We start from the raw sequence: 22,230 nt of genomic DNA on the forward strand, positions 1-22,230 counted from the left end.
CAGTGCAAAGGGGAGAAGAGCGGGGGGGCATGGTGAGAACCGGGGGGACAGGATGTGGGGCAACACCCAAGGTGAAGGGAGCTTGAGAAGCTTTTCCCATCCTGCTTGGAACGTGACTCCTTTTCCCTGGGGAACTGGGGCCCTAGCTGACACTCGCCAGGCAGGTGGTGGGTAGGGAGCAGCTGGTTCTGGCATTGGCTCTGGGCACGGCTCGCTGCACTGCACAGGGACTAAGGGGTGAGGCCTGCCCAAGCCCTGGAGACTGAACTCCCCCTTCCCGGGTTTCCTGCAGGCCCTGCCCAGGGCACTGGGCCACGGAGGAGTGGGGACTGTGTCTCCTCACTTCCCGGGTTGGTTTTGCTTGGTGGATGAAGAGCACCAGGCCTGGGCTGAGCTAGGTCCCAGCAGGGCAGGGCCTGTGAGCTCCAGGCTCCGAGCTAGGCCTAGCCTCGTGGCAGACTCTCCAGGGCTGGGCCTGGATGCCTATCAGAGGACAGGGCAGGGGACTCACTCGCTGTTTCTCTCCTGGGGCAATGCTTTCTGCCAACGCTGTGGGGCTGGTGCCAGGCCCAAGCCCAGATATCCTGGCCCAGAGGGGAAAGGAGGGATCTGCCCAGCGACCACTTTTCATTTTCAGGGTGAACTTTCCTTGCACTGGGATTTCTGTGTCCTGGGACTCCACAGGGGACTTTTAGGCTGTGGCTCAAAATCTGGCTTTGTCCCTCATGGACCTGCCAGGGCTGGAGAGCTCTCAGGAGGGATTTGCCATTAAACTCCATTGTAACTTGCTGGTCTAGGAGCAGGACTCATGCCAGGAATAAAACTGTGGGGGAAGGACGGATTGCCTTGTGGTTACAGCACTCGTCTGGCGCTCGGGACCCCTGAGCCCAGTTCCTGGATCAGCCACAAGTTTCCTTTGTGACCTTGGACAAGTCACTTAATCCACTTTGTGCCTTCTCTCCAGATGTAAAACCATGATAACCAAAACCATGATCTGTGGCCTGCGTTGTGCAGGAGGTCAGACTAGATGATCATAATGGTCCCTTCTGACCTAAATATCTATGAATCTATAACCCTTCCCTGCCTCCCAGCGGGGCAGTGAAGAGAACATTTGTTTGTGCCTTGGAGTCACCCAACACTATGGGGCTGAGAACATTGGAACTATCGAGGGAGAGGAGCTTTCCAGTGGGACAGAGGAGATGGTTACAGTGTAGCTGGACACCCATAACTGGGTTAAAACCAGAACCAGCCCAACGTGTTAGCCCAGTTACAGTGAAGTGGATAGGGTCCGTCTATACTAATTTTGTGTGTTGTAACCAGATCCCTCTGCTTTGGCTATAGTTGTCATGCAGACAGGATCCTAGGGGATGCCCTCTCCCTGCCCTGAGCTGGTGGCATTTCAGATTCTCAAACCTGCAAGAATGATGTAAACGTTCAGGGTAAAATCCTGGTTCCATTGAAGCGTGTGGCAAAACTCCCATTAAATTCAGTGGGCCAGGATTTCACTCTTCAGGTAGTTTTTAGTGTGCGTGTTTCTGTGCCCCCTCTCAGTGGGGGAGTTAGTGAAAACGGATGGGTCTCCGTCACTTTTGTTTCAGTGTCAGTGTTTAGTTGATTTTGCTTTGTGGCTTTCCTGTGCTAGCAGCCTGCAGCAATGCTTGGGTTGCAAGTGCTGCAGGGGGAGATTTCTTTGCGTCCATTGGAATTTCTGTTCCATTTTGCAGAGCTATTTCTCTAGGTCTTGGATTCCTTAGCAGCTTGTTCTTACCAAGCTTAAATTATGGGGCTAAACTTGACCTGACAGTTGACCTTTAAATAGGGCTGGTGTGTGCGCCCCAAGAGGCGGTTGGCGGTTTTGCTGTGTGGGATAGTTTGGCCAATGCAAAGATGTGTGTTTTATGCAATGAAAATGCTAAAGATGCCTTTGCATGTTTCCCGGTGATCCTTGCATCAGCCATGCAGGAGCCTTGCGATTTTGCCAGCCCACGTCTGTAGCACAGCTCAGGAGCATGATTAAAACCCCACATGACCAATCTGTGTCTTCAGTCGTGCTGGAGAGGAATGGGTGTAACCATGTTCACAGCATGGTAGAAATAACAGGGCAGAGCAGCCGTGAAGCTGGGCTGGGTAGCAGGAGAGGGGAGAGGGCTGGCTTTGGGTGAGGGGCAGTGCAGGGCTTCTTTGTACCACAAGGAAAGGCGTGTGGCTCGTCACCTGCTCCTCAGGGGAGAGGAGCTGCTGTCCAACCCTGTTAACCTGGGCTGGTTCCAAGAACCTTTTCTAATCATAGCCCTGACTTCCTGTTTTCCAGAACCTGCGGCCTGGGCTGAGGAGGGACCCAGGGACATTTCAGCTTCCCGTGCTATAGGCCTTCCACTTACTAGGCTTCAGTGGGGAGCTCCAGCGGCTGGAGGGGGGCGATTAGATCTGGAGGTTGGTGATGTCCCCCTCTCCCTGGCCCAACCTGGGGGACATTTTCACTCTTTGCTTGTGTGAGAAACCATCATTAAATCAGATAGTTATGTTCCCCCAGATTTCCCATCTGTGACCCCCTAAAAACAGTGCCCTGCATCTCACTCGGGCTTTGTGCTGCTTCTGTTCTCTGCTTCTCTTCCTCACCTGAGGCAGTCTTGTCATGTTGATTCAGTGCATCCATCCATCCATCCATCTGTTCTCCCCCTTCCCTGTATGTGCCACATTTACTCTCTTGCTCATTCTCCATGCGATGTTTGGGCAGCAGGCGGCACCCGTGGGTGTTGGAGTGCCCATGTGGTCGCTCTCTGTTGCTGGAGGAAGTCGGCAAAGCCACAGCCGGATGAGCTGTGCAGCATCTGGGGGGGTAGGGCACAGAGGCTGTCACTCCAGCTTTGGCTCCCTGCAGTTGGTGAACAAGCCTGTCTTGGCCACCAGCGTGGTAGTGGATGGGATCCCAGTCCCTCGGGGAAAAGCAGCTCGTGCCCTGCAGGCTGGATCCTGGTCCCGGGGAATGCCTGTTGGTTTGTGGGGAGCAGGCTGGATCCTTGCTAACCTGACCACTTGCAGCAGCCTGTAGGCCTGGGCTGGGGAAGGCACACCCCAGTTTAATTGTCTGCCTTCTGCCCTCGCCCAAGCATGGCCAGCCGGGGAGACTGCGTCCTTCTCTTGAGAGTCTCCTTTTTATGTTTCTTCGCTTTGGGGGCCGGGGTGCTGGAACAAGGGGGCCAAGGGGCCATGGCTTTTCCACTTTTCACCACGGGCCTGGCCCCCTGCTCTTCTTCTTCCCCCCAAGGTCCTGCCCCCCAGCCAGACTGGAAGCTGGAGCCTGGCCCAGGGAGCCCAGACACCTGTGGAGAGCTGCGGGGAGCGGGGCATGGAGGGGGCAGGGCCATGCCCCCCCTTTTAGGAAGTGCTCATGTCCCAAGGCTTTCCTATCAAGGCTGAGTTGGTGCGGCACTTCAGAACTCCCTCATGCTCCTGAATGGGATCTGCTCTAGTTAAATGCCCTGCCAGGGATCTGCTTCTGATTACAAAATACAGGGGTCCCCCTTTGAGGGGGATGAGGGACAAGGGAGCCGCATCGTTTCGGAGCCTGGAGAGGCAGAAGGGGGCTCCCCCAGTTAGGAAGGGGTGGAGTCAGGCTGGATATGGCGCATTCTCAGGCCTGAATTTCAGGGGTTACTTCTTTCTCTCTTGGCCAGGTTTGTGTTGGGCTTTTCAGCTTCCCCAGCTCATGTGTCGGGCTTGGGGAGTCCTTGGCAGAGGAGAAGCAGGAGGGGAAATCGGAGAGCTGGCTTCTCTCCCTAGCACTGGCACTGAGATCCGACGGCGGGGAGCACGGTGTAAGAATAGAGCAGCCAAGAGACGTGCATAGGAACAAATCTCTTCCCAACGATAAATAGGGACTCTGGGACCGTAGGCGGTGACTCAGCAGATCTGCAGCCCCCGCTGCTGCCCTGGGCCTTGAGTCAGGTTGATGTGGAGGAGCTGAGAGTAAGTGCGGTACAGGCTAGGACACAGATATTGCACACCTGTGGGGACTCCGCACCTCCCAGGATTTGGCTCTTCTTGGATATTTATTTTCACAATTACTTTGGAGGGAGAAGTTGTTTTCATACTAGTTTTTTTTTTTTTTTTGTAACTTCTGTTTTGAAATGCTGTTGTATTGTCCATAGTTGTTGTTCTGTATATATAATATTTCATCCTGACTAGGAATCAGGGCTCCTGGGTTCCTAACTTCGCTACTGACTCACTGTGTGAATGACTCACTGCCCTGCGCCTCAGTTTCCCCATCTCAAATGAGGAGAGTAATACTAAATAAAGGCCAGGAACTTAACAAGATTCAAACAGGAGATTGGGTATTTATATGGATGACAAGAACATCTTGAGTTGTCATAATTAACAACAACAACAACAATAATTGTGGAAGAGATATTAACCCTTATGCTTTAGGGGTTAAGCCAACCTCTAATATTAGAGATCAGGATGAGAGTTACGTGGGGGCAGATTATCCCACGTCTGCTCCTCTGGGGTTCTTACACCTTCCTGTGAAGCATCTGGAAGTGGACACTGTCACAGACAGGATACTGGGCTAGATGGACCCCAGCTTGGATCCATTCAGGCAGTTCCTATGGGCCTATCCTCGCCTTCTAAGGGTTTATTGGGAAACTTAATTCAATCCTTGGAAGAAAGGTGCACAGGGAGGAGCAAGGTACCAGGCAGCCTGCAGAGCTGCCATGCCCTTTCACTAGCCCAGGAGCAAAATCTACTTGGACATCCTTGATGATAATGGGGAAAACCCCGCATAGGAAAATCCCAGAGAGGGAGTGGACTTCTTCTTGGCCGCACTGAGACTGTGTAGATGTGTTCCCGGTGCTGTGGTGTATGGGCGGCACCAGTGCATTGCCGTGGAGACGCGAGTCCCCCGGGCTGCAGGAAACGCGAGCCAGCCACTCTGGTCAGTAGCGGTAGAGGTGCATTGTTGTAATAGCAGATGAGTGTAAATACCTTTCCTGGCAGCACGGTGCTGTAGGAATGAAATCCGAATAGCCCCACCAACCAGTTCCTCTCCCCCTTCCCGCTCCCAGTGCCTGCTCTGTCACGAGGAGCCGCATTTCCCAGCTCTCAGGGCTGCTGGCGTGAGGTTCAGCAGTGCCCTCAGCTGATCTGCTAATCAGTAAAAGGATCTCCGCAGCCTTCCCCATCATCCGCCAGGATCTCTCACAGACTGGATGCGTGAGTCGTGTAGCAGACGGGTGGGAGCTGGGGAGTGATTAATGGGACTGGAGGGGGCTGTGTTGAGAGCCACGGTTGCTCTGATGGCTGGGATTTGGAGTGAGGATGCAGGAGCCATCGGGGAAAATGAATGCTTATTACTGAGCCATTCCTGGAAAATCATTGTGTTCCTCAGCTGCCCCCGGAGTTCAGCACAGAGCCAAGCTGCTGCGCCAGGCCATCCCAGGCATTTGGTGCCCTAACAGAACAGGGATAGCTGACATGCAGCTCCGAGACGGAGATCCTGGGAGCTGTACAGTGCAGCCTGCAGCCTCCTTGTCTGTGATCCGGAAGGGTGGTCTGTGGGCAGTCATGCATGCTGGGATCCAGTCTCTCTGGTGTGCACTTTTGTGCTATGGATGAGGGCAGCTGGAAATCTGTTCTGTGCCAGCTGGGTGCAGCATACTGAGTCTGGGAAAGATGCAGAGTTGGTCCTCAGCTGGACAAAAATAGGGCACCTTGCTTCCTTGGGATTGACCTCTTGGAAAGTGTTTTAAATCCAGGCTTCCTTAGCATTTTAACACCCTTTGATGTCACAAGAGGTGTCTCCTTTGCAGCTCTCCCGGCTCGGAGCCAGGAGCACCTGTACTCTAATTCTGCCTCTGCCACTGGCTCAGTGTGTGGCCTTGGGCCAGTCACTTCTGTTTGCATTGCCAAGCACCCAAAAGCCCATTATGCAGTGTGGGTACAAAAGCAGATGAAGACACAGTCCCTGCCCTGAAGGGCACATAATCTAATTTAAACCAGGACTCCTAATAGACAGTAGGAGGGAAGCACAGAGGACAGTGATAAGGGTCCCATGGATGAGTTCTGCCCATTCCTTAATGGGGCTGAATCATTTGAAAGCACTTTCTCTCCTTCTCTTGCTAAGTCGCTAATTTCAGCTCTGCCCAGCTGCCCTGCAAGCTGGCCAGTGTTACTGAGAGATTGTAGGTATCTGTGCACAAGTGGGTTTTGGGGAGGGTAACAGTCGTATGGATCAGGGGTGGCACTTCTGGCATCAGGGTAGTGTGTGAAAAAACAGATGGTGGGAGAAGCTGAGAGATGGCACTCAAGGCTGTCATCGCTTGGGGAGTGAAGGGGGCAGATAAAAGAGCAGAGTTAGGCAGGGCCTTGATATGATGGCAAGAAACCTGAATCTTCTGCACAGTGGAAGAGTTCACAGAAGGGGTGACATGGGGGGTGTGATGGGCAAAGAGGGTTATTTTAGCAGCAGCATTTTTTATGGACTGGAGATAAGGACAGGTGTCCATGAGGCCTCAGACTATCATAGAATCCTAGAATACCAGGGTTGGAAGGGACCTCAGGAGGTCATCTAGTCCCACCCCCTGCTCAAAGCAGGACCAATCCCCAACTAAATCAACCCAGCCAGGGTTTTGTCAAGCCTGACCTTAATAATATCTAAGGAAGGAGATTCCACCACCTCCCTAGGTAACGCATTCCAGTGTTTCACCACCCTCCTAGTGAAAAAGTTTTTCCTAATATCCAAACTAAACCTCCCCCACTGCAACTTGAGACCATTACTCCTTGTCCTGTCCTCTTCTACCACTGAGAATAGTCTAGAACCATCCTCTCTGGAACCCCCCTTCAGGTAGGTGAAAGCAGCTATCAAATCCCCCCCCCCCATTTCTCTTCCACAGACTAAATAATCCCAGTTCCCTCATCCTCTCCTTATAAGTCATGTGTTCCAGTGCCCTAATCATTTTTGTTGCCCTCTGCTGGACTCTCTCCAATTTGTCCACATCCTTCCTGTAGTATGGGGCTCGAAACTGGACACAGTACTCCAGATGAGGCCTCACCAATGCTGAATAGAGGGGAATGATCACGTGCCTCGATCTGCTGACAATGCTCCTACTTATATAGCCCAAAATGCCATTAGCCTTTCTGGCAACAAGGCCACACTGTTGACTCATATCCAGCTTCTCGTCCACTGTCACCCCTAGGTCCTTTTCTGCAGAACTGCTGCCGAGCCATTCGGTCCTGAGTCTGTAGCGGTACATGGGATTCTTCCGTTCTTAGTGCAGGACTCTGCACTTGTCCTTGTTGAACCTCATCAGATTTCTTTTGGCCCAATCCTCCAATTTGAGTTTGGCTGTCTGGGTGGGAAAGTATGGAGATGCTGAGGAGCAGTAAACAGCAGGGCTTGGACACGGCTTGGGGGGAAGATGGGGGAAGATGTCCCTCAGGCCTGTAGTCAGGGAAGATGATAGGGTTTGAACAGTGATGGAGAGAGTGGAGTGAGGCCTGGCTGAAAGACATGTTAAGTTGAACCTGACAGCAAGACATCCCGGAGATGTCAAAGAGCCAGAGACTGGATGGAGGGAGATGAGTCAGGAATGGGAAGGCAGCTGTTGAGTCGTCAGTGTAAAGATGGTAAATGAAACCATGTGAATGGATTAGAAAGATCACTCAGAAAGAGGGGGCAGACATCCTGATTAGCTGGAGTGACCCACTGTCATTTCTACCGGGGATGGTCTCTTAGCAACATTTTTAACATCCATAATGGGTCTTGGGAGTCCCATTTGCAATAAATAGCCATAGTGGGATTGGAGTGCCCAAGTCACAAGCTAATGGCCCTAGTGTCTGGGGTGGGGTCGGGGGATATGATTTCCACCCAAGGGGCAAATGTTGGGGAAAAATCCAGCCTGTCAGCTGGATAGTTGCCCAATGTCAACTATGATTTTTTTCCACCCCCTACTGGAGAGGCAGTATGGCCTAGTGGCTAATGCCCAGGATTGTGACTTAAGAGACCTGGGTTCTGGTCCTGGCTCTGCCACTGATTTACTGGGTGACCTGGGCAAGTCAGTTCCCCTCTTTGTGCGCCAGTGTCCCCACCTGAATGGTGGTGATGGGCACGCTGACTGCCTTTGGAAAGCGCTCTGAGATGTGCAGGTGAAAAGCTGTTCACTAGATAGTATTTTTTTTTTTCAAACCCAGTTTCTGAGAGTGCCCCCTTTAATAGTGAGGCTTCAGCGAGGCACTACCTGAGAGTCTGGATAATTTGCAAGTGATAACCCTGGTGATACCGGTACCTGGTGTGCTCCTGTGGTTGCTGATACAGAGCCTCTTGTATCCTCTGTTCATTGAGGAATCCAGTTATCACCTTTTTCTCCTGTGTCAGCAGGTATCTTGCACATCTCAGGTATTTCAGGCAAATCTCCCTTTCTCTGGCCCAGACAGACAGTCTGTTTCCACAGCTTGTAATTGTGTCTCTGCTGTAGGGTAACAGTTTTTGCTGCCTTCCTGCTGTTCCCAGGTAGTCTGCATGTCCAGACGGCAGTGTGGACAGTGGCTTTGTGTGTGTGTCTTAGGCAAATTTCTGTCTCTCTTGCTTTCCTTCCAGTGCGTATTTGTCTAGTCTGTTCTTTTTGTAGCTTTGAGCAACTGCAGTCTTATGAGAGGCAAAACCTTGTCTGGCTGATAGCAGGTGTGCTGGTAAAACAGATCCTTTTCTCTGGATATTTCTGAGTTCCAGCAGGGCTGGACGCAGACCTCTGTCTCGGTTAGTTTCTTTGAGGGAGATTTTCACTGTCTGGATAACTCTCTTGGCTGTCCCGTTACCCTGGGATACACTGGCAAGGAGGTGATGGCAGGTCAGGGCAAATTCCTGAGATTCTGCGCCTGAGAGTGGGTCAGTAATTAGAGGCGTTGGTAATTTCAGGTCTTGCTGATTGTGATGGGATCTGGGTAAGCACTAAGTGCTGCTTGTGTCCGATAGTTTGACGTCTCCGTGAATTTGCTAGTAATGAATAAATGGGTACTTTGCCAACCTGAAATAAATCTCTCCCCAGCTTTTGCTTCAGTCTCTTTGGCGCTTTTTGATGTTGTGTTGCCTCGTTTTGGTTTTGCTCTTGGGAAATGATTACATGCATTACAGCAAGCAGGCATGTCTCTTATTTGAGCAATTGTTTCAGGCAAGAACAAAATCTCTCTTGGCCTTCGCTTGCGTTTCTCGATACCTTGATGATGGCAATGTGTTTTTTGTTTGTTTTTTTTACTGAGCATCTTTTCTCAGAGCTTCTGGAACAGTCAAGTTTTTTTCGTTGCCTTCCCTAACTGGCCAGTGTGGTTTCAGTTTCAGGTCTCATGCTGCTGGCCTTTCCTTGTCAAACTGATGATTCACGCTCATTCTGTTTCAATGTGAGATTTTTGCTAATTTTTTAAATACTAATAGTCAGATGCCTCCGTACTTGACTTTCACGTTCATCAGTCTTGGCATCAGGTGATGTTGATCTATTTACTTCCCTAGTAAGGGAATCCAATTCTTGACTGATTTATATTCCACATGGAGGTCACGTCTTTGATTGTAGTTAGTGCAAAAGAAACTTTGTGATGGCTTGTGATCAATTCTACAGTATTGTTTCCTTTCTCATGCAGCTAATCTAATCCATCCTGTCTGCGCATGACTTTCAAACAGTCAGTCGCAATACTCAACGTCTCCTTTTCAATCTGGACAGTTTCCTTCTCCTTTGTTTAGGGTTCTCAGTGTAAATGCAAGTGGCTACTGTTCTGGTATAAGGGGCTTGCATTCGGTCTGTCAGAAGTGGCAGCTGCAACTGGCTTAATTAAACGCTCTTTTAAAACTAGCAGATTACTAATCAGTGATGCAGGCCTTGATCCTGGAAAGGGTTATGTATACGTTTATCTTTTACCCATGTGAATTGTCCTATTGACTTCAGTGGGACTGGTCATGTGCTTAATAAGGTTAAGCCCATGTTTAAGAGCTTCACAGAAGTGGGGCTTTAAACTGCTATTTATGTCAAGTCATTATGTTGTTTTCACTTTTCTGAGCTTCCTCTAAAATGGTTTTTATTAGCCAATGATAGATTTGGAATGAATTTTTCCAAATAATTTATCATCCCCATAAATTTTTGCCTCCACTTGACATTGAGAGATGAGGCATTTCAGTTTATCTGGATCAGCCATTGAGGTAAATTTCAGTTGGACTTTGGTTTTTGGGTTTTGAAAGGGTTTTTGAGTTTTGGTGTGTCTCCCTCGCTGTCTGCCAAACTTGCCCAAGTCTTTCATTGCCCAGACTAAATTAAAACATTATTCACTTTATAACTTGAGCACCTTGTAATCCTTGAAAAGTCTGTGCCGTAACACTTTGAAATACTACAGGAGCAGAACTAATACCTACGGGGCGAATTCACTGCAACTTCTAATATCCAAATGACATATTACAAGTCACTAGCTTAGTGCTTGATTCATCTGACTCCTCTTGCCAAAATGCATATCATGCATCTAATACTGAGAATGTTGCGTTTTTTTCTTGAGAGAGTTTAGCTGCTGCTCCTTGAACAGTTTTCAGTGGATTACGTTTCCATTTATGTCTTTATTTAAATCATACGGCTCAGAGCATATCTGCACTTATGTTTGGCTTTTCAGTTACAGCCCTAGAATGAACCCGAGATGTAGGTTATTTGGATTTTGTACAGCCCCAAGCTTTTGCATTTTACAAAGCTCAATTTTTATCTTTTCATTCAGGGCAAATGGATTTTATTTTATTTATTTATTTTATTTATTTATTTTGTCCTGGATGGATCACCAGTGTTGCTGATTCCTCTGTCCTATCATGTCATGTTCAACCCATATGTGATATCGTGGCATTTGCAGCAAACAGCCTTGAAACGGAGGCTAGAAAATTAGGTTCGTTAACTACATCAGGCGGGGAAGTGAAAAATCCACACCCTGAGCGGCTTAGTTAAGCCAACCTAAGTCCCCATGAGGACAGCAATAGGTCAATGGAAGAATTCTTCCTCTAGGGGAGGTGGATTCCCTATGCCGATGGGAGAATCCCTCCTGTCGGTGTAGGTATGTCTACACTGAAGAACTACAGAGGCACCGCTGTAGCATTTTAAGTGTAGACAAGCCCTGAGTTTATGGTTTTTAATCCTACCCCAGCTGGAATATCAGTATTAACTGCTTGGAAAGTTATGAAGTGATCCCAGTTCTTAGAACAAGCTGCCATTGTTCTGTGTCCTTGGATTTAGGTCCGGGATAGGACATCAGCTTTCCTTTAGGTCGCTAGGCAGGATTCTTAGCTACTCTCCTATGTAGTTTACTTGCAATAACACTGCATTTTACTCCAGCAACCAGTTTAAAGGCTGCTGCTCTTTCCTCCCACTTGCTGAAGCCATCCCTTGAGGATGGGGCTTAGAGAATTATTTGTGGGTGGAGCTAAAATGTGACTCTCTGGGAGTGTCAGTGGGTGACTTGGTGACATGCAATGCCCAATTTCCAGGGATGCTCCTGATTCTGGCATGCTCTCCCAGGCACCGAGTAACGGGTGTGTGCCACGGGGCCAGGGCTGCCGATTCTCTTACATTCATAGTAAATGAGGCACTCCCATGCGGCCCTGCTGAGACTGGGCCCTTTGTGCTAGGCACTGCATGGACACACAGGAAGATATCAGGCAAGCCTCTTGGGCAGTCCTGCTTTTGCAGAGTCCAGTACTTGCACAGAATTGGACCTGAGGCGTCAGACAGGGGACGCCATTTTAAAGAGCGTGCCTCTCCACCCCAGCTGGCGTGACCTTGCACACATGGTCACGCTGGCAGGAGTGGAGCAGTGAAAAATGCCCCTCCCCTCCATGTGGCCTGTGTGTGAGGTCCCACTGCACAGGAGGTGGGTGCCATTTTTAAGAGTTTGCTGCCCTACCCCCACATAGCGTGACCTCGCACGCACTGTGCTTCCGTGGTCATCTGGGTAGGGTCTTGGCAGGGGCAGGCTTACACCATTCCCAGAGGTACCGGAGTCTCTGGGTGAATGGCCACCTTATAGGAGACAGACCCTGCCCCAAAGAGCTTGCAGTCCAGTGCAAAGCATGATGGTGAGTTTGGGATGTAAGAGCTGGAACAGATCCTCCCCAAACAGCCATTGGCTGGGCCCAGCCTGGGTTCGCACTGGTGACCTACAGGCCCAGGGTTCTTAGAGCCCTGAGGGATCCAGTGCCCGTAAGCACCCACGTTACACCTTGGGGAATGAGGCTGCTTGGTGGGAAGATGAATGTATTAAATCAGGTTCTGCCCTTTTGTGGCCCTGTCACAGGCAGGGTCTGCTCCGCTCTGGGCACAGGAAACATCTCCCACCTCTCTGCTCTGTCTCCAGCTGGTTCTGAAAGGGACAGCTCCCACTTATAACAAACAAATGCAATAGTGAAACACCTTTTAATAGACCATCCAAATTCACTGCTGAAAGCAGTGCTTTGCCATATAAAATTCTTCCCACAGCTAAGCCAGCTTCCCAGGTAAATATATTTTTTCTCCTCCATAGTGGGTCATCAACAGGGTTTAAACCCACACTCTACAGATCCACAGCACAGACCTGTTTCCCATTAGCTCTAGAAGTAACTGCTTGGGAAGGTGTGTTATTCCCCTTGCGTGGACCGGCCCATACATGCTGGTGGGTTACAGGTGTGTGAGCTGGCAATGGCTCACCTGGGCAGCAGGATTCCTGGCTCTGGGAGCGGACGGCAGTTGAGTGATTCCAGACAGCAGAGCCAAATGTCACAACACTCCCCAGCTGGGTTACTTGTGGGACTGAGCTTAGGACCTCTGAGTGCAAACATGGGAGCTGTACCACTGAAGCTAGCAGCGATGTAGTATCGGAGTCACAAACATCTACGTGGACAAGTGGCTAGAGAGTAACACGAAGCTGCCCTTTGTTACTGTGGGTTTCAGAAGCCTCTAATTTGCCATGTTCCTTCTAACAGTCTATGGGTCTGTCTTCGCTGCAATTATCCCATATGATTGGCACTTGGGTTGGCGTAGCCCAGGTGTGAGCAGCTGCGCTGCAAAACCCTACCTGGCTTACCATGTCCTCACGGATGCTGCACTCCCTGTGTGTGTCACTAGGATGTCAGGGGAACATCCACATGGTGGTTTGTACTGCAGCAACCTGAGCCGTTCTGTGATTCTTTCCCTGTGAGTTGTGGGAGAACTTCTCTGTCCTGGCATGTGAGGGGCATGGTGGGAAGGCATTGGAGGACTGGCAGCACCTCTGTGGCATCCTCATCACAAAGTGGGTAGGTTACCAGTGTTAGCGGAACCTGGGTTCTAAACCTTCCCCCAAGCTGGGCCAGCTAGCCTGGGGTGAAAGCAATGCCACACTCAAGCCAGAGGGATTTGGGGGGGGTGGGGTGGGGCAGGCAAGCATCTTGGTAAGAAGCCAGGATAAGGCTTGGTCTGCACTACAGAGTTAGGTCAATATATATGTCAACCTAACTATGTCAGTGTCTACACTACAGCCGTGCTCCTGCCGATGTAAGTGCTTTACTACACCGACATAGTATCAGAGGGGTAGCCGTGTTAGTCTGGATCTGTAAAAGCAGCAAAGAATCCTGTGCCGTGCATCCGACGAAGTGGGTATTCACCCACGAAAGCTTATGCTCCAGTACATCTCTGAACCTTGCTCAGGGTTTAGCTGATCGCCATATTTGGGGACGGGAAGGAATTTTCCTCCAGGGCAGATTGGAAGAGGCCCTGGAGGTTTTTCGCCTTCCTCTGTAGCATGGGGCACGGGTCACTTGCTGGAGGATTCTCTGTTCCTTGAAGTCTTTAAACTATGATTTGAGGACTTCAATAGCACAGATATAGGTGTGAGGTTTTTTGCAGGAGTGGTGGGTGAAATTCTGTGGCCTGCGTTGTGCAGGAGGTCAGACTAGATGATCATGATGGTCCCTTCTGACCTAAATATCTATGAATCTATGAATCTCTTAGTCTATAAGGTGCCACCGGACTCTTTGCTGCTCCTACCCCAACATAGTAACTCCTCTTCCACGAGAGGCGAAGGGCTTATGTTGGTGTAGTTAGGGTGAGACACTGTGTTCCCTACATGAGCTGTTGGCTGACTTGTCAATTGCACAGCTCCACAACGCCCCACCGCTCCAAGCCGGGGGTGGGGGGCAAGAAGCTCGGAGGCAGCTGGACTCCTGGCATGGAGCCTTGGTGCTCAGCACCTCACGCTGCCCCTCTTCAGTCAGTGGAACCACCAACAGAAGAAGGGTAGTGTGGATATCACCTAACGTAGGTCAACTTAAAATTGTAGTGTAGACATGCCCTAACTCTGCAGAGCAGACAGATCCTACGTGGCAAAGTGGAGGAGACTTGGCTGTGTTACAGAAGAGCCCTGATTCTGTTCCTAGCTCTGCCTGAAGTAGGCAGGTTCTTACACCAGGTCTTAACAGTTCACTTGCATGATCTACACATGAGTTAATGCTGCTCAAGTTAACGGAGCTCAAGGGAGAGAGGCCACGCTGTGAAGTCGCACACAGCTTGCCCAGAGTGATTGGATTAGCAGCAGTGCGGTTGTGCTAACTCCCGTGATAGCCCAGACCCTGATGGGCCAGCCAACTGGAGTTAAAAGTGCTTTCATACTCACGAAGGGGTTTTGTGTGTGTACGGGGCAGTGGGGCAGAAGGGGAGTGAGAACAAGCCCTCGAGCTCAGTTATCTGTTGCCATGTCTACGCCACAGGGCCCATGTCAGCATGACCCCTGCAATGTCAACAGAAGGAGCTTTTCTGCCCGGAAGTAACTCTACCTCCCCGAAGGATGTGTCAACAGAAGCACTTTCTCCTGTTGGCTTAGCTGCACTGGGGGCTCTGCCAGCATGTGTCACCTAGGGCTGTGACTAGCCAATGTAGCTCTGCAAGCACAGCTTTTTAGTGTCAGCCTGGCCTGTAAAATGGGTGAATGATGTTATGAGAGCTGGGTTCAGAATAAGGGTGAAGAAAGGGCACGGAACTTGCAACAGCAGGCAGCGGAGGAGCTGGGGCTAGAACTCATGGTCTCTGAGCTTGTATTTTAGTGGCCCTTCCCATGTCTCCTGGGCATGGCACGTAGGAGTTTCACTCACTGTACTTTGCTTCCCTGAAATCTTGTGAAAGCCAAGATTTCTCACGTCCTCACAGGAATCATAGAATATCAGGGTTGGAAGGGACCTCAGGAGGTCATCTAGTCCAACCCCCTGCTCAAACCAGGACCAATCCCCAACTAAATCATCCCAGCCAGGGCTTTGTCAAGCTGGGCCTTAAAAACCTCTAAGGATGGAGATTCCACCACCTCCCTAGGTAACCCATTCCAGTGTTTCACCACCCTGCTAGTGAAATAGTTTTTCCTGATATCCAACCTAGATCTCCCCTACTGCAACTTGAGACCACTGCTTCTTTTTCTGTCATCTGCCACCACTGAGAACAGCCTAGCTCCATCCTCTTTGGTACCCCTCTTCAGGTAATTGAAAGCTGCTATCAAATCCCCCCTCATTCTTCTCTTCCACAGACTAAACAATCCCAGTTCCCTCAGCCTCTCCTCATAAATCATGTGCCACAGTCCCCTGATCATTTTAATTGCCCTCTGCTGGACTGTCTCCAATTTGTCCACATCCCTTCTGCAGTGGGGGGACCAAAACTGGACGCAATACTCCAGATGTGGCCTCCCCAGTGCCAAATAGAGGGGAATAATCACTTTCCTCGATCTACTGGCAATGCTCCTACTAATGCAGCCCAATATGCCATTAGTCTTCTTGATAGCAAGGGCACACTGTTGACTCATATCCAGCTTCTCATCCACTGTAATGCCCAGGTCCTTTTCTGCCAAATGGCCGCTTAGCCAGTCAGTCCCCAGCCTGTAGCGGTGCATTGGATTCTGCACTTGTCCTTGTTGAACCTCATCAGATTTCTTTTGGCCCAATCCTCCAATTTGTCTAGGTCACTCTGGACCCTATCCCTACCCTCCAGCGTATCCCCCATCTTAGTGTCATCCATGAACTTGTTGAGGGTGCAATTCATCCCATCATCCAGATCATTAATGAAGATGTTGAACAAAACCGGCCCCAGGACCGACCCTTGGGGCACTCCGCTTGATACCAGCTGCCAACTAGACATGGGGCCATTGATCACTACCTGCTGAGCCCGACAATCTAGCCAGCTTTCTATCCACCTTATCGTCCATTCATCCAGCCCATACTTCCTTAACTTGCTGGCAAGAATACTGTGGGAGACTGTATCAAAAGCTTTGCTAAAGTCACGATATAGCACATCCACCGCTTTCCCTGTATCCACAGAGCCAGTTATCTCAACAAATATGTATAGCAGGGGCCATGATCCTATTGTTAATGTTGCCAACAATCATGCAAACATCTCATCAGACAGCCCAGATTTTATTTATTTACTCGTGTCATTTTTTGATCCACCTTCAGTTGCCTCAAGGTGTCCAGGTGCCACTTGGGCCCACAGCCATCTCCATGCGGGTATCAGGTCACTCCCATGGCTGCCTCCTTGCGGGGAGGAACTTACGACTGAGAAGGGGGGAGAGAGAAATAGCTCAGGGCAGACAGGCAGTGGGTGGTGTGTTATGATCCTGAAAAATTATAACTCAGTTAATTTCTGATCTGCAAGTAAATGAAGAAATGCATATTCATCAACTATGCAAATTAGACAGTGGCATTTGCATTAATTCTCCAGCTTTGTGGCCCTTCAGCCTTACAAGGGTATGGACGTGAAGAACCACGTTTTCAAGTAGCTTCTGATTTTTGGGTGCCTGCCTTGATTTCTGGTCCCAGCTTGAGACACTTATGGCCGGACTTGCAAGTGCGCTGAGCACCCACATCTTCAGATGTTGTCAATGAGAGCTGTAAGTGCTAGAAATCCGGCTCAGGGTGTCTCATGTCAGGCAATGCCGAGTCAAGGCACCTAAAAGCAGAGGTCACGTGCGAACAGAGCTGTCAGTGAGGTTTTGAGGCAGAATGTGCAAGGGTGAGCGTAGATAGCGTTCGGGGCTGGGCCTGTGAAATCCTCCCTTCCTGTATCCCCAGAGGGACTCCCTGGTAAGGAGGGAGAGCTGCTAAGAGATCTCTTGCTTGACGACTCAGCTGAGCATCGCCTGGAGAGAGATGGCCATGGTGACCCTGCACAGGTGTTTGTGGGTGTAAAACCCAAGGAGGGAGAAGGAATGATTGTTCCGGCTGGTGGTTGTGGGTAGGATGTAGGCCCACCTGTCTGGCTCCTCATTCCCTGCCGGGGGGATCAGTGTAGTGCAGAGATGGGGTGCAGGATTAAAGAAAAACACATGCCGTGGCCACCCTTGTGCTCTCTCAGTTGCAATGACCAGAGGTGAGTTAGGGGCCCGAATGTTGCTGTTGAGGAATGGGATGCGCGTAACCTCAGGGCTAGGCTAGTTGTGTTAGCCATGGGTAGACAGCGGGACAGAGAAGAAGTGCAGGGCCAGCCCCATGGAAATCCATCCTGCTGAGGGAGTGGGAAGAACGTTAGGGGTCTGTGCTGTGAGGAGAGGGATCGTGTTCATCCTAAATGGGCATGTCGGAGCTATTCGGCTGCACCATCGTCTCCCTGGGGACATTCTGGGAACCTGTTTGCTGGGGGCTCTGCCATTCCATTGCACAAAGCCCAGGGAGCCGATTGCAGGGGACTCTTCTCTCTCTCCTTCCCCCCCCCCCCCCCCGTGCTGGATTAGATGGGCCCTAACTAGTCTCTGCTTCTCTACTGAGAGGAGCTGGTGAGATCTGGTGGGGCAGTGGGTTCCTGCTGAACCATGAAGGGGTATGAGGTGGTGTGGGCTGTTATTGATTCGTTGTCTTCCAGGTCTGTTGTGATCCTCCATCATCCCACACTCTCTGTGCAGGGATGGTCTGGGGAAGGCACCCTCCATCTTGGTTACCCCCTGAGAGCCACAGGGCTTTCCTGCATGGGGCTTAGGGGTGCCGTCCTCATCCCACTCTGACCCCTTGGGGACTCCTCCCACCTGGCCCTGCTTTGCCTTCGACCCTCAAATGTTGTGTTGTTGCCACTATCTTTCCAGCCAAAAGGATCCTAGAGCAGCTGCTCCTTAGCACCCTCCTGCTCCATCAGGATCTGGGTTTGATTGCCAGGCCTGGGGGTGCTGCAGCTCACCCCAGCCAGGCAGAGTCCCTTGTCTCCCAGGCCCTTGAGCTGGAGGTGGATGGCTCCAGTGAAGGGACCAGAGGGTGGTCTCTAGGGAGTGAAGGGGGAATCCTTATGGCTGTGGGAGCCCTGCCGCCCGAGATGGCGACTACACTGAACCCCAGGGCCATGCTGGTGGGGGAGAGGGGCACCCTTCTGCCTCACAGGCCCTTTCATAAAAGACCAACACAACCGGGCCATCGCCCTTCCTGGGGCAGGAGGGGCAGCCTTCTGCTGCTGTCAGCTGGCACCTGGGGGCAGGAACCCCACATTGTCACCTGCTGCCTACAGGGGACAGAGGGGCTGCCCTGGAGCAGAGGCCCCGACACTGATTTCATGCACTGAGCCTGACGAGATGGGCCGGGGCGTGGGCCTGGTGTGCGGAGCGGGAGAGGATAAACCATGCACAGATGTGTTGAATAAACCCACTGCGTGTGCCCCTGCCCCATGGAGTCGGTCCCAGGCCCGTAGCGGTGTCCGGGAGCAGGCTCTGGATAAAACTCATGTCATGTCAAAGTTCCAGCTCTGGCACCATCTGTCCTGCATGGGGAGGAGGCTGGGCCTGGCAGGGAGTGGGTGGGTGCGTGACCTAGCCAGGCCTTGCTGTGTGGCACCTACTGAGCTGTGGAGGGGGTAACGGAGCCCAGCAGCAAGTGCCACACTGTGACCCTCTCTCTGTTTGCCTCCTTGCAGAATGGCGGAGCCTCGCTTTAACAACCCCTACTTCTGGCCGCCCCCTCCCACCATGCCCAGCCAGGTAAGACCCCCTCCCTACCCTGCAGCAAGAGAAGCGAGGAGGGGCAGCTTTTTGCAGTCGTGGGTGAGGTCCAGCTGCAGAGCAGCACGATCCCAGGTAGTGGCTGTTGGGGGCTGTGGCAGGGCCAGCCGAGACCCCGGGAAGAGCAGTGGGCAGGGCCACGGCCGGGAGGGACTGACCCCTGGGGAGAGATTAAGGTTGCTAAAGTCCTGTGGCAAGTGGCGATGAGAGACCATGTTTCAGGACCCACGGAGCTGTTGGGCTGGGGAGCCAGGGAAGGAAGCCCCTTTGCGAGACTCAGGGGTAGACGAGAAGGGACAATCCAGCCCTGAGCTCCGGGGGGGGGTGTGCGCGCGAGAGAGTGCATTAGATGAGCTATTGCCTCTGCTCCATCTGCAGCGTCTATGGCAGGTACCCCAGCTGTGGCTGGCTGGGTGAGGGGCAGCCTTTGGCAGGCATCCCAGCGCAGAACAGTGTGCCAGCTAGCTTGGTGGGTGGGTGGAAGCTCAGGGCCACATGCTGGCATAGGATCTGCCAGTGCTGGGGGCCCCACTGCATGTTGGGACGCATGCAGCTCCAGCAAGAGTCTGGCCCTCTTTCCCCCAAGCAGTCGCAGAGGTGGGGCCGCGGGTGGGAGCACCCTTCCCCTCTCCACATGTGGATTTGCAGAGGAGGGGCCATGCCCCAGAACAGTGGCACAGTTGGGGGGTGGGAGCTAGTGTCCCCTCGCCTGTGCTGTGCCGGGGCTGGCAGCTTCCCCGTGAGGCCAGTACCTGCCATGCTCCCGTGCCTCTGGCAGTGACGTGTGCATCTTGCTTTCCTCGTCCCAGCTGGACAACTTGGTTCTGATCAATAAAATCAAGGAGCAGCTGATGGCAGAGAAGATCCGGCCCCCTCACCTGCCCCCAACCTCGGTGTCCTCCCAGCAGCCCCTGCTGGTGCCCCCCTCGCCTGCGGAGAGCAGCCAGTCCATCATGTCCCTCCCCAAACTGCAGCAGGTCCCAGGGCTGCACCCACAGGCCGTCCCCCAGCCTGACGTGGCCCTGCATGCCCGGCCGGCCACCAGCACGGTCACAGGTAACCACAGCCAAGCAGCACCGTGGGGAGCAGCGTGGGGGGGGAGGGAAGGGAAGGGGCTTCCGAGCAGGGTTAGAGGGGTAGGGATGTGCATCTCTGCCCAGGCAGGAAGGGACAGGACTCCAGAGGAGCGGGGCCCCCTGTGTTTGAGGGAACCCAGATTACCCGGCAGGATCCCTAGGCAGAGGCTGGCTCTGCCCACCAACTCTTAAGCCATGCTTACCCCCTTGGCAGGACGCTCTGTTTCACCCACTGCCCTTTCTGCCGACGGGGTACGGAACCTCTCAGTGCTGTGTTTCTGCCACATGGAACCCCCGTGTGCTATGTTGCAGCTGCAGGGGGTCCCCTCCTGCCTCCATTATCAGGGGCTGGGAGTTTTGGGGGGGCATTGGGTCAGCCCCCCCCCCCCCCCCCATGGCTTGGGTCCCCTAAGTGGGATCAGCTGTATCGGGGAAGCCACGCCTGTCCGGGGAACTCCCTGAGATGGGGGCTTAGTATCCGAAAGCTGGCTGCCCCCTGGGGGAGAAGGGCGAGCTCCATCCCTGCTGAGCTGCGTGCCAGTGACCCCCCACCCTCCCCCTTTACCTCTCAGGCCTGGGGCTGGCCTCCCGTGCCCCCGCGGTCAGCACCTCGGAATCCAGCACTGGTACCAGCACCCCCTCCACCCCAACCTCCACCAGCCAGAGCAGACTCATCGCTTCCTCGCCCACCCTCATCTCAGGGATCACCAGCCCCCCACTCCTGGACTCCATCAAGACAATCCAGGGCCACAGCCTGCTGGGGGCGCCCAAGTCAGAGCGAGGGCGGAAGAAGATCAAGGCGGAGAACCCGTCGGGGCCACCCGTCCTCGTGGTGCCCTACCCCATCCTGGCCTCAGGCGAGACCGCTAAAGAGGGCAAAACCTACAGGTTGGAACATACACAGCAAAGTGCCACTTCTTCAGCCCCAGGAGCCCTGGGCAGGCGGGCAGCCCCCACACCAGCTTGGCTCTGCTGGCTGCTCCCTTCCCTCTGCTGAAGGAGGGGCACCTGGCATAGGAACAGCCCCTTTCTGTTCGGGTGCCACCCTATGGCCTTCGTTTGGCCAGGCCTCTACTGAGGTGTGGCCCCACCCTCCATGCACCACCCTCTGTGCCAGAGTGGGGCATGAGCACAGGACTGGCACCCAGGACTCCTGTGTCCTAGTCCCATCCTTAGGAGGGGGGTGGGAATCAGGGTGACTGGGTTCCTTCTCTTCCTGGTTCTGACACTGATTCCCTGGGTGACCTTGGGCAAGTCGCTTCCCTTTTCTGTGCCTCAGTGTCCCCATCCGTGGAATGTGGCGCTCACAGTTGCCTGTCTTGTGGGGGACAGTTGTGTGGACTGAAAGGTCAGATGGTCCCCTTGGCTACTGACCCAGTGCTGGTGAGCGGAAGTTGTGCTCCCCCTCCAGCTGTCCTCAGTCTCTGCATTGTTAGCTTCTGCAGCCATGATGCTGCTGTGGGACCCATCAGAGACTGGCTGCCCTGCCCCACCACACTGGCTTCCCATGGACTTTCCCCTTGCTCCGCGCAGCCTACAGAACAGTGTGTGCCCATCACCAGGGAATGGGACAAGTCTTGGGTAGGAAGCCAGGCCTGTTCGGTGGATCTGGCCCATGGCAGCCAGGCCGGAGTTACTCCCGGGGCAGGCCGGGGCTGCAATGGCCTCATGTCCCGCACTGTTCTCAGACCCCGGTCCTTGTAGCACTGCAGGGCACGCCGTCCTAGAGCTGGCAGCATGTCTCCAAGGTGCAGGGCCTGGCGGGGGGGCGTGCTGCTTGCCATTCCTTTGCTGATGCCCCTGGGCCCCTCTCGCTGTCCCTTCCCAGGTGTAAAGTCTGCCCCCTTACCTTCTTCACCAAGTCGGAGATGCAGATCCACTCCAAGTCACACACAGAGGCCAAACCCCACAAGTGCCCGCACTGCTCCAAATCCTTCGCCAACGCCTCCTACCTGGCCCAGCACCTGCGCATCCACCTGGGCGTGAAGCCGTATCACTGCTCCTACTGTGAGAAATCCTTCCGCCAGCTCTCCCATCTCCAGCAGCACACCAGGTGAGGGGTGGGGCTGCCCAGGGAATGGGGCCCAGCTGACTGGGGAGCGTTGCAATGGCCAATGCCTGGCTGGCTCTGAGCAGATGCCACCTGCTTGCCCCGTGGCATCCCAGAGCAAACAGGCCTCTGACAGCT

The 22,230-nt window shown here is 52.9% G+C and overlaps 1 protein-coding gene across 15 annotated transcripts in view; it reads left to right on the forward strand.

The window, feature by feature from the left end:
- Window positions 1–22,230, forward strand: part of ZNF362 (zinc finger protein 362) — a 48,181-nt gene that overhangs the window by 20,345 nt on the left and 5,606 nt on the right. For 9 of the 15 annotated variants that reach the window (XM_084651518.1, XM_084651523.1, XM_084651522.1 and 6 more), the window contains 4 exons: window positions 18,882–19,041; window positions 19,776–20,022; window positions 20,615–20,930; window positions 21,871–22,095. In XM_084651518.1, coding sequence (XP_084507644.1) covers window positions 18,882–19,041; window positions 19,776–20,022; window positions 20,615–20,930; window positions 21,871–22,095 — 948 coding nt within the window. The remainder of the gene's footprint in view (window positions 1–18,881; window positions 19,042–19,775; window positions 20,023–20,614; window positions 20,931–21,870; window positions 22,096–22,230) is intronic. The other 6 variants (XM_084651517.1, XM_084651514.1, XM_084651513.1 and 3 more) reach the window with 1 other exon arrangement.

Source organism: Lepidochelys olivacea (assembly GCF_965140295.1).
Source record: "Lepidochelys olivacea isolate rLepOli2 genome assembly, chromosome: 18".
In the NCBI taxonomy this organism is placed as follows: Eukaryota; Metazoa; Chordata; order Testudines; family Cheloniidae; genus Lepidochelys; species Lepidochelys olivacea.